Source organism: Nelumbo nucifera, chromosome 1, assembly GCF_055504915.1.
Source record: "Nelumbo nucifera cultivar China Antique chromosome 1, China Antique-T2T, whole genome shotgun sequence".
In the NCBI taxonomy this organism is placed as follows: domain Eukaryota; kingdom Viridiplantae; phylum Streptophyta; class Magnoliopsida; order Proteales; family Nelumbonaceae; genus Nelumbo; species Nelumbo nucifera.
Window position 1 is genome coordinate 27,699,376 of NC_142649.1, and position 16,971 is coordinate 27,716,346.

The 16,971-nt window shown below is 37.4% G+C and overlaps 1 protein-coding gene across 3 annotated transcripts in view; it reads right to left on the reverse strand.

Moving 5' to 3' along the window:
• LOC104609663 (threonine--tRNA ligase, mitochondrial 1-like) overlaps positions 1 to 16,971 on the reverse strand; it is a 112,769-nt gene that overhangs the window by 18,519 nt on the left and 77,279 nt on the right. For all 3 annotated transcript variants that reach the window (XM_088896259.1, XM_088896260.1, XM_010276025.3), the window contains 6 exons: positions 12,587 to 12,681; positions 12,395 to 12,427; positions 12,197 to 12,283; positions 7,679 to 7,771; positions 2,244 to 2,336; positions 1,609 to 1,830 (listed from right to left, as the gene is read on the reverse strand). In XM_088896259.1, the coding sequence (XP_088752385.1) occupies positions 1,609 to 1,830; positions 2,244 to 2,336; positions 7,679 to 7,771; positions 12,197 to 12,283; positions 12,395 to 12,427; positions 12,587 to 12,681 (623 nt within the window). The remainder of the gene's footprint in view (positions 1 to 1,608; positions 1,831 to 2,243; positions 2,337 to 7,678; positions 7,772 to 12,196; positions 12,284 to 12,394; positions 12,428 to 12,586; positions 12,682 to 16,971) is intronic.

Sequence of the window (16,971 nt, forward strand, 5' to 3'; positions counted from 1 at the left end):
GTGTTTTCACTTGTTCCTCTTTCTTTAATGTCCTCATTCAATCAAATAACCTTGCAAGAAACTTTCCATCAAAGGAGGTATGGTGTAGCCCTATTCCCCAAAAAATTTGGGATTTTTGTTGGGAGGTGGTTCATCAAAAAATCAATACTATGGATGTGTTGCAAAGAAAAGGCCAAATTTCTGCCTTTCACCCAATGTTTGTAGCCTCTGCTTGGGTTCTGGTGAGACGATCGCATGCGTATTAATATCTTGTCCTTTTGTGCACTTTATTTGGTCCTGGCTCTCTTCTCTCTTTGTTTGCAGGTGGAGACCTCCCCGGATGTGATAGCCTTTTTGACCCAAGCTTTTTTTTCATGCAACCAAAGAGGCGTGGTAGAGTTATGTGGAGAGACACAAGAGTAGCTATACTCTGGTTAGTCTTGGAAGAAAGAAATAATGGGATCTTCAAAGGAGTGGAGAAATCCAAGGAGGCAACTATATAAAGAACAATCATTATGACTATCCATCGGTTGAAAACTCTAGATTTGTTTAATGATTTCTGAGCTGAGGACATATTTAGGAATTGGGGAGTGGTGGCAGCTACAACATCTATAATACCTATTGTGCAGGAAAGTGGTCCCCTCCAACACAACAAAGAATAAAGTTGAACTTTGATGGGAGCTCTAGAGGTGACCCAAGGCCTTCAGGTATAGGGGGAATATTCAGAGATGGAGATGGGAGAATTATTGCTATGTTTTCTAGGCCAATAGAGGGGAGACTCATTGCGAGTAGAAGTGATGGCTCTGCTTCAAGGTGTAAAATATGACATGCAATTGGGATTACACCAAGTAGAGATAGAAGGAGATTCAAAATTGTTAATGGACTGGTTGCAATCAGGCAAGTTGGGAGCATGAATGTATCAACAGCCCATACAGGAAATTCTCAATATAACAAAGGAGCTTGATGCAGGCTTCAAGTGGAAAAGAAGATCAGCTAATGGTCTGGCAGTTCTGTAATTCAATTACTTGGGCTCAACTCCTATCTTAGGGGTTGACAATTGTATCTTAATTTTACGGTAATGAAGCTACCGTTTCCAAAAAAACTGTGAAATAACTCCAGTATCTTTAACCAATGTATTACCCTACACAGCACACATTCCATTAGTTCTTGACTACTCTCCTTTTCACTAAAGATCTAGCATTCCTTTCTTCCTAGATTGTCCAAATCAAAGCTGCCCTGGCACATCTCCACATAACCCATCCTCTTTTGTTAGGCCAAGAGAAGAAAGAAGGGTTAAAGAGTATGCTTACTTCCGCTAGCGTATTCCACCTGCACCCAAACAACGAGAAAAGCCAAACTCGTAACTCTAAGGTAAAGGAGCAGGAGATTAGCAAGTGGTAGCAATCCTCACTGACCAAGGTGCACAAGAAGATCAGAGATGCAACAGAAGACAAGGATACTCATTTCTCGATTACCAGATAGTTGAAATTTCATAAGAGAAGTATAAAAACAATAAGTAGTTATACATACATAGTGGATTATCGCCATTCTAGATAATAAAAGTTATTTTGGTAGAGATAAATATGATTTAGGTCACAAAATACAAGAAAACATGCAACCAACTTATACCTGTAATGCATATGGTTGAGATTTCTCTGACACAGGGCAAACTACTGCTTGGCGTGGACTAAGCCAAAAAGGCCATTTTCCTTTATAGTGCTCCAAAAGTATTGCAAACATACGCTCAACAGACCCAAGAATGGCCCTGTGTATCATAACAGGTCTCTCCCTCTTAGCCTCATCCTCTGCTGAATAAGACAAGTTGAAACGTGAAGGGAGCTGAAAGTCCAGCTGCAAACAACATCAATTTGTTCAATTAAGTACCCAACTTATAACTTAAGGTGCCATTTAATACTGGATGAAGTTGCTGAATTGAATGACTTATTAATCAGTCTTTTAGTGAATAAATTAGTTAAGCAATAAATTATTCAAGGGTGTTGAAAGTCCAGCTGCAAACAACATGAATTTGTTCAATTAAGTACCCAACTTATAACTTAGAGTGCCATTTAATACTGGATGAAGTTGCTGAATTGAATGACTTATTAATCAGTCTTTTAGTGAATAAATTAGTTAAGTAATAAATTTATTCAAGGGTAATAGTAATCGACCCAACTTAAGCTTCAGTTCAGCCACTTCAGTTGTTATCAAATGGTCCTTAGTAAAAGAACGGTAAAAACGAATTTCAGTGTGCCATTCAAACTGACTTGTAGCGTTGCGCACTGGAATTTCCTCTTTAAGGCATCAAAAACACTAATATCGATCTTCGGTCCATAAAATGCACCATCTCCTTCATTTATCTGTAAAAAATAACATACCTAAATAGCTAAACAAGAGGTCCATAATAAAAGAGGGAAGCAAAAAGAATCAACAAAAACAAGCAAATTCTACAGAAAAAAAACAATGTGATAAATCAGGAATACCCCTTACTAGTATTAATAAATTATTCCTCACTAACAACTAGGCACCAATTTATACATATCTTAATCACAGATACATGAAACCTAAATGGAACTTGGATTCTATGTATGAAAACCAATTCGAAGATGATATCATTTGGCTATTAAAGCGAAATTTCTTAGGATAATGTTGAAATAATTGATTTTATTTTGTTAGGGTCTGTTTGGGTGACTAAAGCTTTTTTATTTTAATCTGTTATTGTAACTTTACTTAGTAGGGGCACAAGGGTCATTTCCCTTATTTTTTTCGCCCTATATATTATAATGAAGCTGGCGCCACTAGCACTGTTCCATTGCCTCTAATCCTTCTCCTTTCTTCCTTCTCTTCTCTTCTCTTCTCTTCTCTTCTCTTCTCTTCTCTTCTCTTCTCTCCTCTTCTACTGTAATCTTCAATCGGATTTACTGTCAATATGGTACCAGAGCGTGGCCATTGAATCTGGGCGATCAAGTGTCTTCTCCAAGCTGCTGAATCTGGGCGGAACAGAGGAATAAATCTGTGCTGATCGAATCAGATCTGCAACTGGTACCGCCCTTTTTTTCTGTTTTTCTTTCTTCCCTTGGTCATGTACCAAGAGGAAAACAAATGGATCTGAACCACTGAATGTCAGCAAACCCTTGTGAGGTTTTTTACCTTTGTTTGTTTTGGATCGTGTGATCATGTACCTGTGAAAGGTGGCTGTAGGTCACGTATGACCTGTTTTCTCTACTTGTTGGCTTGATGTCTTGTGTGTAAGGATCTCCCCTTGTGATTAATGCTTGTAGACCTTCTGGAAAACTAGTAGGCTGGGACTGTTATTCCGTACAGGTCTGAAAACCAGATCTGTCATATTTTTTTTTGGAAATTGGTGCTGGTCTTGTGCACAGATTAAGTCCAAAAACTGGTGTGTGGACTGATCACTTGTTGTGTGTGGAGTCTTTTGTTCTGAGATTCTGCTACTTCAAGGATTTCTGGAAGTCAAAATGGAGTGAGTGGGGAAATGGATATGAATTTCCCCATGGCTGTTATTCCCTTTGATGGTCTGAATTACCTTGAATGGTCTAAGGGAATAAAACTCTACATCACTGCTAGGGGAAAGTGAAGGATCCGAAGAGCGGAAGTTATGAATATGATAGATGGGACCAAGAAAATAGTATGGTGATGTCATGGCTCTTGGTTTCCATGCTGCCACAAGTTAGAAAAACTTTTATGTGGGCTGAAACTGCTTGTGAAATATGGGAACAAGCAAAGTCCACCTATTCAGAGCAGAGACACTATGCCAAGATATACCAACTGCAAGCTGAATCGTCCACTTGCAAGCAGGGGGAAAGGAGTCTCTCGATGTACTATTCAGATCTGACATCGATATGGAAAGAACTTTATCACTATCAGAATGTTAAGTGGAAGTGTGATGAAGATGCAAAGACATACAAATCACTTGTATCTCAACAACGGGTATTTGCCTTCCTCTTGGGGCTGCATCCTTCATATGAGTCCATCAGGGTGCAGATCTTGGAAAGTAAAGACTTGCCATCAGTTCAGAAGGTTTATGCCTTGGTTCAGTCAGAAAAGAGTAGAAGAAATGTGATGAATTGTACAAAGGGGGAGCCAGTTACCCTAGTTGTCCGGGGAAGTTCAGATACTAATGTCGGAGGTGGTTTTAAGAAGGGTGACTCTCAGAAGAAAACAGATGATAAGAGTAAGCTTTGGTGCACTCACTGCCAGAAGACAAGACACACCAGAGATACATGTTGGGATCTCCATGGAAAACCTAAATGGGCACAGGATTTGGGTAAGAAGTCAACAACTGATCAGGGCAAGAAACCAAGCCGACAGAATTAGAAAAAGTATAACTCAGCTAATATGGCATCTCAAGAGATTGGTCCCATGGTAACTCAAGAAAGGCATCCTAGTTCTGACCCTAATGAAAAGATCAACTCCTTACATGACCATTTGGAGTTATATGGTAGGACTCCTCACTAGATGGATTCTGGTCCTAGTCCTTCTACCTCTTTTGCGTCTACATCAGGTAACACTGCCACTGCCTTCCATGTGTCATCTCATACCTCTTATTCCCCTTAGGTAATTGACCCTTGAGCCTCAAACCACATGACCGATACGTCAAATTTATTTCAAGCATACAATCTTCTCTCTGTGAGAGATAAGGTGAGACTAGCTAATGGTTCTTTCTCCACCATAGCCGGCCAAGGAACCATATCTCTCCCACTCGGCCTTACCCTTTCTAATGTACTACATGTTCCTAAATTACCTATAAATTTGCTTTCCATTAGTAGTATTACTCACTCCTTGAACTGTTTAGTTACTTTTTATCCGTCTTCATGTGTGTTTCAAGATCTGGCCTCGGGGGAGACGATTGGTAGAGGAAGCGTGGTGGATGGTCTCTACGTGTTGGAGAATAAAGCTAGTCTTGTGGCTACAGAGTCCTTGAGTTCGTCCAGTGAGAGTCAAGCCTATTTATGGCACAGTCGTCTTGGTCATCTTTCTTTTGAGTCGTTAAAAGTTATGTTTCCAAAGTTGTTCGAGTCTTTGTCAGTGAGTCAGTTGCAGTGCCAGACATGTCAACTGAGTAAACATTGTAGAAGCTCTTTTCCTTTGAGAAATAAAAGATCTGAATTTCTGTTTCATATTGTTTATTCTAATGTTTGGGGCCCTGTTACTCTACTTACTGAGGTTGGATATAAGTACTTCATTACCTTGATTGATGATTACTCTAGATACGCCTGGGTTTACCCTATACGATCTAGAGATAAAGTGCCTAAAATTGTGAAAGTCTTTCAACGCATGATGTTCACTCAGTTCCAAACTGAAATCCATATTTTCTAGTCAAACAATGCAAAGGAATACTTACATAGTGATCTCACGGAATTCTTTGCTTCGTGTGGATCACTTCAATGAAGCTCTTGTGCTAGGACACCCCAACAAAACAGTGTTGCTGACAGAAAAAACCGTCTTCTTAAAGTGGCTCGTGGCTTGTTAATCCATATGAATGTATCGAAACGCTTTTGGATGGATATTGTTCTGTGTGCTACGTACATCATCAATCGTATGCCATCTCAGTTACTAGAGTATAAGGCCACACATCAACTTTTGTTTCCTACAGCTCCGTTGTTCCCCATTCCAATGTGTGTTTTGGGTGTCGTTGCTTTGTTCATAACTTGTCACCTACTCGGGGTAAACTTGATCCTCATGCTATTCCTTGTGTCTTCCTTGGTTACCCTCTATCTCAAAAGGGGTATCGTTGCTATGATCCCACCTCTCGTAAGTACTATGTCTCAATCGACGTGTCCTTTGAGAATCAATCTTTCTTCTCGGTTTCTCCTCAGGGGGAGAGTAGGGTTGAGGAGAAACAGGCTCAAACGCAACTACCTCCTCTACCTGACCCTCCTTCATTTCGTGTATTTCTTCGCTGCCACAAAAGCCAGCAGAGTTCAAGAGCTGTGGAACCTGACACTATGCAACCAACATCATCGACTTCACCGGAGGTTGATCCTTCCCATCAGCCAAGTACACTTGCTCCTCTTAATGTTGATTCCCCTGTCATTAATGATCTTGATGTTCCTATTGCTAAGAGAAAGGGTGTTGGATCTTGTACCACTAGTCATCCTATCTCTCACTTTGTGTCCTATGATCATATTTCATCTTCATATCGAGCATTTCTCTCCTTTGTTGACAGTATCCCCGTTCCTAAGAATGTGGCAGAAGCTTTATCCAAACCTAAATGGACAGATGCAATGAAGGAAGAGATTGATGCATTACACAAAAATGGCACTTGGGAGTTGGTGGATCTTCCTAAAGGAAAGGAACCAGTAGGGTGCAAGTGGGTGTTCACAGTGAAACACAAGGCCGATAGAACTGTTGAAAGGTACAAGGCCAGATTGGTGGCAAAAGGTTTTACACAAGTATATGGAGTGGACTATGTAGAGACTTTTGCCCCAATAGCCAAGATGAACTCTATCAGAATTCTCCTTTCACTGGCAGCAAATCTTGACTAGGAACTTCACCAATTGGACATCAAAAATGCTTTCTTGAACGGTGACTTAGAAGAGGAAGTGTACATGACCCAACCTCCAGGTTTTTGTGCCAAAGGCAGTGAACAAAAAGTGTGCAAGTTAAAAAAAATCTTTATATGGACAAAAACAATCTCCTCGGGCCTGGTTTAGTATGTTCCACTTAGTAGTTCAACAGATGGGGTTCAAACATTGCTAGTCCTCCATGTTAGGACAAAACACATTGAAGTGGACTAGCATTTTATAGAGAGAAACTTGTAAATGGAAAAGTGTGCACCAAAGGTCTTCATCATGTGCGACATAATGATTTGTGTGACAAGTTGGGCATGATTGACATCTATGCTCCAACTTGAGGGGGAGTATTGAAATATTTGATTTTATTTTGTTAGGTTCTGTTTGGCTGATTAAAACTTTTTAATTTTTATCTGTTATTGTAACTTTACTTAGTAGGGGCACAAGGGTCATTTCTCTTCTTATTTTTTTCACCCTATATATTATAGCGAAGCTGGCGCCACCAGCACTGTTCCATTGCCACTAATCCTTCTTTCTTCCTTCTTCTCTTCACTTCTCTTCTCTCCTCTTCTGCTGTAATCTTCAAATCTTCAATCGGATTTACTGTCAAGAGATAAATTTGGAAATAAATTGTAAGTTTGCAATACCATCATGGATTCTTGGACTGAAAATATAATAATTATAAATTGCTACAAATTTATAGTTTTTCATACATGGTTTTTTTAATAACTAGATCTATAAGAACTCATAAGTAATAAAAATGAGAGAAAATACAGATATAAAAAAGAAGAATAATCACAAAAAGGCCATAAGCTAACCTGCCCTAGCTGCAATTTTAGAAACATCTCAATACCTATCAGATATGATCAAAACCATCCTTCCCAGAACACTAGTGAAACACACACAAAAAAAAGCAAGGTATGGTACAAGTATCTATGAGGTAGACTTGAAACTGAACCTAATTTCCCAGTTGTTCATTCAGTAGGAAAAAAAATAGGAACACTGATAAACAACAGCAGAAGCTAAAAAGGAAAAAAAAAAAAACATCTAGGAGGTTAGAAATCAAATTATCATATTACCATAACTTTTCAAATAGCCAATATTTTTATTTAATTCAAACAAAGAAACCAATTTTGATGGGTTGAGGAGAACAAGTGAAACATTACCTGCCATGGCTTACCAAACTCATTCAATGCTTCAGTAAGAGCAGCCTCAGCTTTTTCCCATGTTTCTATTTCTCCTAGGTACTTCTCTGGCCTCTACATTATAAAACAATTAAAATACAGATTATAAAATGTTGAACCTGAAGCACCTACTTACAAATATATATTGGGAAGATGAAACACAAACAAGCATTTAATAGTAAATGTTCACATCTTACAATACATGTTTGTATATCTTTTCTAGGATCTAAATAAATGTACATGCATCATTCAAAACACTCAGTGACAATATCAGTTATTCCAAATTTCAAACTATCAGACATTATAGGTTGAAATATTGTAATATTGTAGCCATTGTATATATCCTAGATATTGGAAATATTCATTATTTATTCTTCGATAGCCAACCCTTTATAGTTAGGACCAAGGCTTTCTTGAGTTGAATTTTCAGTGCATGTATTAATAATTGTAAACTTACAAAAACCACATACAAAAATAGATTCCAATGAGTGTGGGTTCATCTACCTGAACATTTGGTAAGCCAAGCAATGATCAAATATGAAAGGCTTCATGGAGTAACCTAGCTTACCAAATTGGCCACCCACAACATGGTGGCACACCCTGTCAGCAAAAGCCTCAAGGACAGACAATGAGGGGATACCAATTCTTCACTAGCATCAATGACAGTACAGTCATCCTGGATACGAAGTAATGGGATAGAAGGTAATTGATCATTAAAATTTTGTCTAGGCAATGCAGTCCACCCAAGAGGGTTAGGATCATCCAGTTAGGTAATTGGTCTCTATCACTATAAATTGCAAATTTTGATGTCCTAAATATTTTGAGATTAGCAAAAGAACAAAGAAAGAGTATGTGGTCCTTGACACAATGTAACACATGCTTCACAGTGAGCCAACAAATAACTGAGCAGTTAGCTTAGAAGAAACTAGTTACATATTTTTAACTTTTAGGGAGTTTGAAGATAATTACATTGTTAGCCTTGAAGTTAATGCTACTTTTGTAGCTCTTGTTCCCAAGAAGGCTGTCACTAAGCATCCTAAGGACTTCAGACCAATTAGCTTGGTAACTAGTGTTTACAAAATTTTGGCGAAGGTCTTATCCTTGAGGACCAAAGTGGTACTCCCCTCCCTAACTAGTCAAGCTCAAGGTGCTTTTGTACAAGGCAAACAAGTAGTAGATAAGATTTTGATAGCTAACAAATGTGTGGAGGAGATGAAGAGATCAGGTAAAAAAAGGCGTTGTCTACAAATTGGATCTTGAAAAAGCCTATGATTTGGTGGACTGGAGTTTCCTCTTAGAGGTGCTAAGTGTGGGTTTGGGGAAAGATGGTGCAAGTGGATTAAGGGTTGTCTCACTTCTTGCCATTATTCTATCCTTGTCAATGGAGTAATTAAGGACTTCTTCCCAACATGTAGGGGCCTAAGACAAGGTGATCCACTCTCCCCCTTTCTATTCACTCTTGATGCTGATGTGTTAAGTATAGTGATTTAAAAGGTGTGCCTCACAGGCAAGGCACATTTTAGGGTAGGCGCCTCACCCAGGTCCTAGGGCATCCCATTCAAAAGGCATACGCCTAGTGCGCCTTGCCCCTTAGCCCAGGCGTGTGCCTTTTGAAAATTTAATGTCTTTTTCCTTTCTTTTTTTTTAGTCTAGCGGCTCCAGAGTTTCAAGAACCTCCTTTTTGGTAATGTTGTCCATTCATTCATCCTAATAAAATATCTTCTTAAAAGCAATTAAAACTATAAAATCATTATTTTTTGTGTGAAAACTAAGAATTTAAGACCCTAACATGGAATTGTTTGGGCTTGCCTCGAGGGGCGTGGCACAAAGGCAGCTCGTAGAATTAGGAATATAATATGTCACATTAGCTACTTGAAGTATTGTAATTGAGAAAAAAAGAGATTGTGGGTTTTATATGCCTGGAAATTTTTATATGTTTGATTTCATTTTTAAATTCTCATTTGAATATGCTTTACATATTATGTTTATGTATTTTAATTTTAGATAATAGGTTTTGTAAAACTTAATTTTATATTTTTATTAATATTATGTTTTATAATTTTTTTTGGATTTTTTTTTTATTTTTTTAGCTTTTTTTTTTAATTGTGCGCCTTGCCTCAAAAAGGCATGTGCCTTGCCTTGTGCCTCAAGTGAAAAATGGCCCTTGCGCCTTTCGTTTTTAAAACATTGGTTAAGTAGATTGATTTCAAAAGCAGATAGGGAGGAGTTAGTGAGTGGATGGAGAATAGGAAGAAATAGTGTGCCAGTGAGTCACTTTCAGTTTGTAGATGATACTATAATTTTTTGTGAAGGGAGAGATTTGAGGAAGGTTGGGAACCTTAAGAACTTAATTAATTTTATTTGAAAAGGCCTCGAATTTGAAAATCAACTTTAAAAATAGTTGTGTGGTTGGAGTCAATATGGAGAGCCGCTTTTGAATCCATGTTGTGGAAAAGTTTGGAAAGAAGTTGGCAAGCTGGAAAAAGAATTATATCTCTGTGGGGGGTAGAGTGACTTTGATCAAATCCACACTTGCTAATTTGTCGGTTTACTTTTTGTCTGTCTTTAAGATTCTTACTAGGGAAGCTAAGAGGATAGAGAAGATGATGAGGGACTTCTTGTGGGAGCCGGGGCAAGAGAAGAAAGATCATTTGATTAGGTGGGAGATAGTTAGTCGAAGTAAGGAGGAAGGAGGATTAGGATTAGGGAATATTGCTCTTAAGAATGTAGCTCTTCTAGGTAAGTGGTTGTGGATATGGCCTTTAGAGAGGGAGAGGCTATGGCATGCAATGGTGGCAAGTATCCATGGCTGTTCTGGAAATGGTTGGGATGCAGGGGTATCCAGACAGGCAACTCTTGCAACACCTTGGAAGGCAATTCTTGGCATCCTCCCAAAGTTCCTCTGCTTTGTAAGGTATGATGCTTGTTCTGGGACTCGTGCTCTTTTCTGGGAAAACACTTGGGTGGGAAATTTGCCCCTTAAGGATCTGTTCCCTTCTCTCTTCTCTATTTCCTTTTATAAAAAAGAACCTGTGTCTTCCTTTATTTTGTCCTCATATACCCCTTTGTCAACAAATTGGGGCCTTGGCTTCCGTAGAGGGTTGAGGAATGAGAATCCTTATCAGCTTCTGAGCTCTTATCGTCACTTGATTCTGTTTGCTTGGACCCACTCAATTCTGATAGAAGGATTTGGACTTTGACTCCGAAAGGCTCGTTTACTTGTGCATATTTCTTTAAATCCCTTTGCTCCAATTCCTCTCCTTGGGCTTTCCCAGCTAAAGAAGTTTGGTCTAGGCCTATTCCCCCAAAAAATAATTGTTTTTGTTGAGAAGTTTACTATGGTAAAATCAATATGATGAATAACCTGCAGAAGAAAAAACCTTTCTTGTGTTTATCCCCTAACTGGTGTATTTTGTGCAAAGCGCAAAATGAGGACTGTTACCACTTATTGATTTCTTGTCCTTTTGCTACAACCATTTGGAATTGGGTATTTGATTTGTTTGAGTGCAAGTGGAACTTGCCAACTGAGGTAAATTTGCTGTTTTTCCCATCTACATTTGTGTGGACCACAAGAAGAGGGAGAATTATGTTGAAGTGTATAAGAGTAGCTCTCCTTTGGACTATTTGGGAAAAGAGAAATTCCAGAATTTTTCAGGAGAAGAAAGAAGCATTCTTGAGGTCAAAGAGTGTATTTTTACAAGAACTATTTTATGGCTGAAATCCTTAAAGCTCTTTGAAGATTATTCCTTTGAGAATTTAATGAGAAATTGGTCTGCAGTTGCCCTCACTTGCTCTAGGAAGCCTAGAGTTCAGGTAACTTGGACTCCTCCGATGGAGGGTTTTGTTAAGCTGAACTTTGACGAAAGTAGTCAGGGTAATCTACGACCGTCTAGGATTGGTAGTGTACTAAGAGATGAGAACAGCAACATCATTGCCTTTTTTTCGGGGCCAGTGAGAATAGGAGACTCTATGAGGGCTGAACTCCTAGCTGTGGCACAGTAGGTACAGATTGCTTATCAACTTGGAGTGCAGAACTTAATAATTGAAGGAGATTCCAAGGTGGTAGTAAGATGGTTGGCAGACCCAGGTACTGTCACTTGGGAACTTTAAGGATATTTTAAAAAAGGTCAAATGGCTATTGAGGGACATGCCAGTTAGATTTCAGTGGTTGGGTAGACCGGTTAATGCCTTGGCTGATTATCTTGCTAAACAAGGAGCTACTCAGGTTTCCTTGTATTGGGCTTCTCTGTAATTTTCTTTATCCTTTGTTTTGTTCTTTAACTAAAGGGTTGATGGTTTCCTCCATCTCCCCTCCTTAGAGGGGAGGTAGCATCTCGTGCCTCTCCCTAAATTGTATTATCTTTGGCTATGATTTAATAAATCTTACAATTCATTGATCACAAAATAAAAAATAAAAACTAGTTGCATATCATATTTCTGCAATTGAACACAAATTAATACAACATAAACAAAAATAGAACAAGGACCGAAATCTTATACCGTTGACAACTCCAGCTCAAATGTGAACCCAAATATACCATATGCGTAACTTATAAATTCCAAGACACTTCTAACTTCATCTTTTATCTGAAAATGTTAAGCACAAGTAATTATAGAGTAGATAAAAATAGTCACACTTAGAGTGAAAGTAAAATGTGTTAAGAAGTATTCACTTCATATCAATGAATAAGAACTTACCTGTGATTCCGTACAGAAGATATGTGCATCATCCTGCAAATGAGATAGATCATCTTATGTATGGAATCAACTTAAAATTTTCCTTTCTTGTCATTAACCAAAGAGATGTATAAGGTATAATAAAAGGCTATAAAAGGAAATCCAGTTCCATTGATTATGTTTTAATCAAAATGCAAATGGATGAAAAGGTACCTGTTGAAATCTCCTGACACGTGTTAAACCAGTAAGTGCACCACTAGCCTCATTGCGATGCAAAACTCCAAAATCAGCCAACCGAAGTGGTAATTCTACAATATTATCCCCAAACAGTCAAGATGTATGTTGTTGAAGAAACACAAGAACTGAAAAAAGAAAGTTTGGAACCAAAAAAAACAACTTGAAATATGGCATCAACAAATTCCCAGAGCTAATATACAAACAGAAATTGCGAATTGTCATATAAGGACGACTTACCCCATATCTTGCCTATAATCACTAGATAAACATGCCACAGCTTCATACTTGTGATGCATTCAGTATTCAGAATGAATAGCATAATTAAGTATCATATTAAAAGTAAACTATTTGCATAGTTAAAAAAGCAGCACACTTCCTACTATTCCCACAAAATATTTTCTTTTTCATGGATATCAACATGAAATGTTACAATGATATATCTAAACATATTTCCCCAATGCTTTAATACCTTTTATATTGTTTTCAAGAAGTTTTTGTGCTAGTTACATCAATACAAGTTTCTCAATTTACATATAATATTCATATAATGCTCAAGGTGAGGTTCAATCCCAGGTTTTGGGTTACATCAATACAAGATTCCCAGAATCGAAGAACTAGTTAGCTTGCACCTTCATCAAGGGATTAACCTAATTTCCTCAAATGGTATCAATAAAAAAAGAAAAATCTATACTACCTATAAAAGATTGAATGCCCTTTTTTTTCTGGAATTTTCATTGGACTTTTTTTACCCTTTTGTCTAAGCATATAACGGGTATAAAGAGGGCATATATGTCCTTTACTCTCACTTCAGAAACTACCCACCTATAACTGTTCAAAAACTGCCAGGGTGTTGGAACCATGAATTATAACTGTTCAGAAGCTGCCCACTTAATACCTTAATTAATTTTTGGATAAATGAATTATAAAAAGCAACCATAAATTATAAATAGTTTTGTCTTAGAGATACTGCCACGTGCAAATGCACGTACACATGTACTGGTATGTTAAAAAAGAATAAGAAGGAAGAAGATAATATTGCTCATAGTGTTTCAGCAGAGATATACTATTTAGTATAACTATGGAGAAAACCAAGAATTATACATTCAAAATAGGCTTATTGTATGCCTCCTCCTTTCTTCACTTCTCTTTTCTGGAAATGTTACCTAATCAGAAAACAAAACAGTGAAGAGGTGTATTCTCACTTCTGCAAAATTCATAACTCTAGTTGGTGCTACCCATTGTATAAATTATTGGAAATGCAAAGAATATTGAAAATGCAATTTTAAGAGATGTATCTGGATACACTTTGGATACTAACGGTCATGGATATGGTGGGAAAATTAAGATACACATGGATACACTAGGGAAACATGTATTTAAATAGTCTATGACTTTATGCGAAGTGTAAACTACTGAGATAACCGTAGAAAATGTTGAAAAAAGGTAGAATAATTAAAATATGCATGCATAACTTCATAAATCTCATTAAAGCTTTGAAAATAACCAAGTTTAATAATCATGTATCCCAAAAGATACACTATTTAAAATGAATTAAATTTAACAAATACTGGTGAAATGTCATAGTAGTAAAATTATAATCTCTTAAATGGATAACCAAGATTCAAAACTTGGTAACTGCAAATGAATTTTCTGTGCTTTAATAGGACTAAACTGAAACACATGGATATAATAAGGAAGCTCATCTAGACTAGTTTAGCAAGATGTTTTGAAGTGATCTGGTGGTAAGGATACTTACATTTCAAACAAGTGACCTGGTTAAAACCTTCCGATAGCATACAATTGTTATGTACGAGTGCTTTTAAATAGACCTAAATGGAATTTATTTTGAGTTAATTATGCGATGGAATTAGTTAATGTGATAGTAGTCTTAAATAGAGTTAGTTATGAAGTTACCTATGCTAAATAGAGTGCTAAATATCATTATGGCCACTTTAATGGACATTAATAATTAATTAAGGTAATTGAATTTGAACTACAATTTAAAAAATGATACCATCACACCTATATTTTTTTATCAGCAATACAAAATGATTTATTATTATTAAAGGGAGTACAACAAGGAGTTGTGGGTAAGGAGTAAGACCAAAATCACTTCCAATTTTTACAAAACATGGATTGTCTCGGAATTCCTTGTTTAGCTAACTCATCCGCTATGCTATTTGCAGATGTCCTAACCCACTTTATTTGGATTATCATGTCTTTAGAAACCGGCTTGAAGTGCCTGAATTCATTCTTCAACTGCCAAACTACTCCTTCCCCCTTTTTCATCCAGCCCACAACAATTTTGGAATTACCTTCAACAACCAATCTGTCAATCCCCAATTCTATAGCATTCTCCACTCCATACACAGCTGCCATTAGTTCTGATCTCACCACACCTCCATTCTGAATAGGACCTGAAAACATGGGCAGAATATTTCCATTTCCTCCCTGATTACCCCACCAATTCCTGAAGGTCCAGAATATGCCACCAATATGTTGCCATATCAGCCAAAACACCACTGGAACCATGGGTGTATTGGATAATACACCTATATGCCACCAATATGTTGCTCAAGGCACAAGGCATGCACTTTTTGAAGCAAGGCACAAATATTTTTTTAATTTTTCAAAAGAATGTATAAGAATGCACAACAAATTTAAAAAAAATGAAAAAATATTAGAAATAATATTAATTAAAAAATATTTACTTAATTTTAAACTAGATGTTTTAAAAATCCTAATAGCTCAAGGGTTGAGAAGGGCTATTAGGGATACAGAGTTAAATAGTATTATTGTCACTTCTGGGTATTCTTGATGGGGTTTACTTAGATCCTACAAAACCTAATAGTAGGGTTTGGACTCTCTCAGCCTCTGGGTTGTTCATTTCTGCCTCGTTTTTCAAGGAAGATTGGTGTAATCCTATTCCACTTGGGGGTTTTTATTGAGAAGCACTCCTGCAAAGAATTAACACTTGTCCCTTGCTCTAGAAAAAATGTCCTAGCGACGTTTATCCCCTCATTGGTGTGCCCTGTGCAAAGTTGATGGTAAGAATGGTTATCACTTACTGAGTTCTTGCCATTTTTCTAAATGTATTTGCGAATGATTCTTTTCTTTGTTTATCTGCAGATGGACTCCCCTGCCAGATGTGCAAATTTTGCTTGCCTCTACTTTTTTAGATGACTAATGAAAACAGAGACAATCGTGTGGAGAAGTGTAAGGGCTGGCTATTGGACTATATGGGAAGAAAGGAATTTAAGGATCTGTCTTGGAGGTGATTCACATTAGAGTGGTGCACTGGCTCAAGTCTTTGGAGTTGTTTATTGACTTGTCATCTGATGATTTGCTAAGAAATTGTAAGGAGGTTGCATTGTCAGCTCCAATTGTGGTGCCTTCATTACATGTTTGGGCCCTTCCCAGTGGCTTTATTAAATTGAATTTTGATGTGAGTAGTACTGGGAACCCAGGGCCTTCTGGCATTGGGGGAGTTTTAAGGAATAAGGAAAGATAATCGCTCTTTATTCTGGTCAAATAGGAGAGGGTGGTTCTCTTTGCACTGAGATTATGACAGCTTTGCAAGGTGTACAAAGAGCCAAGGATTTGAACATTACTAAATTGGTTATTGAAGGAACTCCAAGTTGGTGGTGGACTGGCTGAAGGATGAGTTAACTGGTTTTTGCAACCATAGTAATGAAAAGAGGAAATTTAAGTGGTTGACAAAAGATATGGAGTTAATCTGAATTGGGTCAAAAGAACTGCTAACTCCTTTGCTGATGGGTTAGCTAAGCAAGGGGTGAATAGGGATGTATTGTTTTGGGCTTTTGTGTAATTGTGCTTCATGTTTCTCAGTGGGAGAGTTAAGCAAGGGGTGAATAGGGATGTGTTGTTTTGGGCTTTTGTATAATTGTGCTTCATGTTTCTCTCAGTGGAGGGTTAAGAGAGCTTAAAATTCCTTTGTACTTAGTTCCCTTTGTTTTTAATAAAGTTATCTGTTATTGAAAAAAAAAATTAAAATGCATAAAGCATATGCAAAGTGAAACTGTAAAAATAAAATGACATATGACATATAAAACATATTCAAGCACTCAACAATTTAAGCATGTGAAACTTTCAAGCACTTTATTTCTTACCAATTTCATTACTAAATCTATGAGACATTTTTACCTAGCTACTTGAGGCAAGCCCAAATAAGTCCTATGCTAGGGTCTTAAATTCTTAAACCCTACTTAAAAAGTTGGTTTTATAATTTAGTTTTAGTTCCTTATCTTAAAAAAAAATGTCTTGCATTGGGAAGAATGAAATGAACAATATGAGAAAATAGATGGAGCCCCCATCCCAACCCCATGCTTGAAAAAGTACAA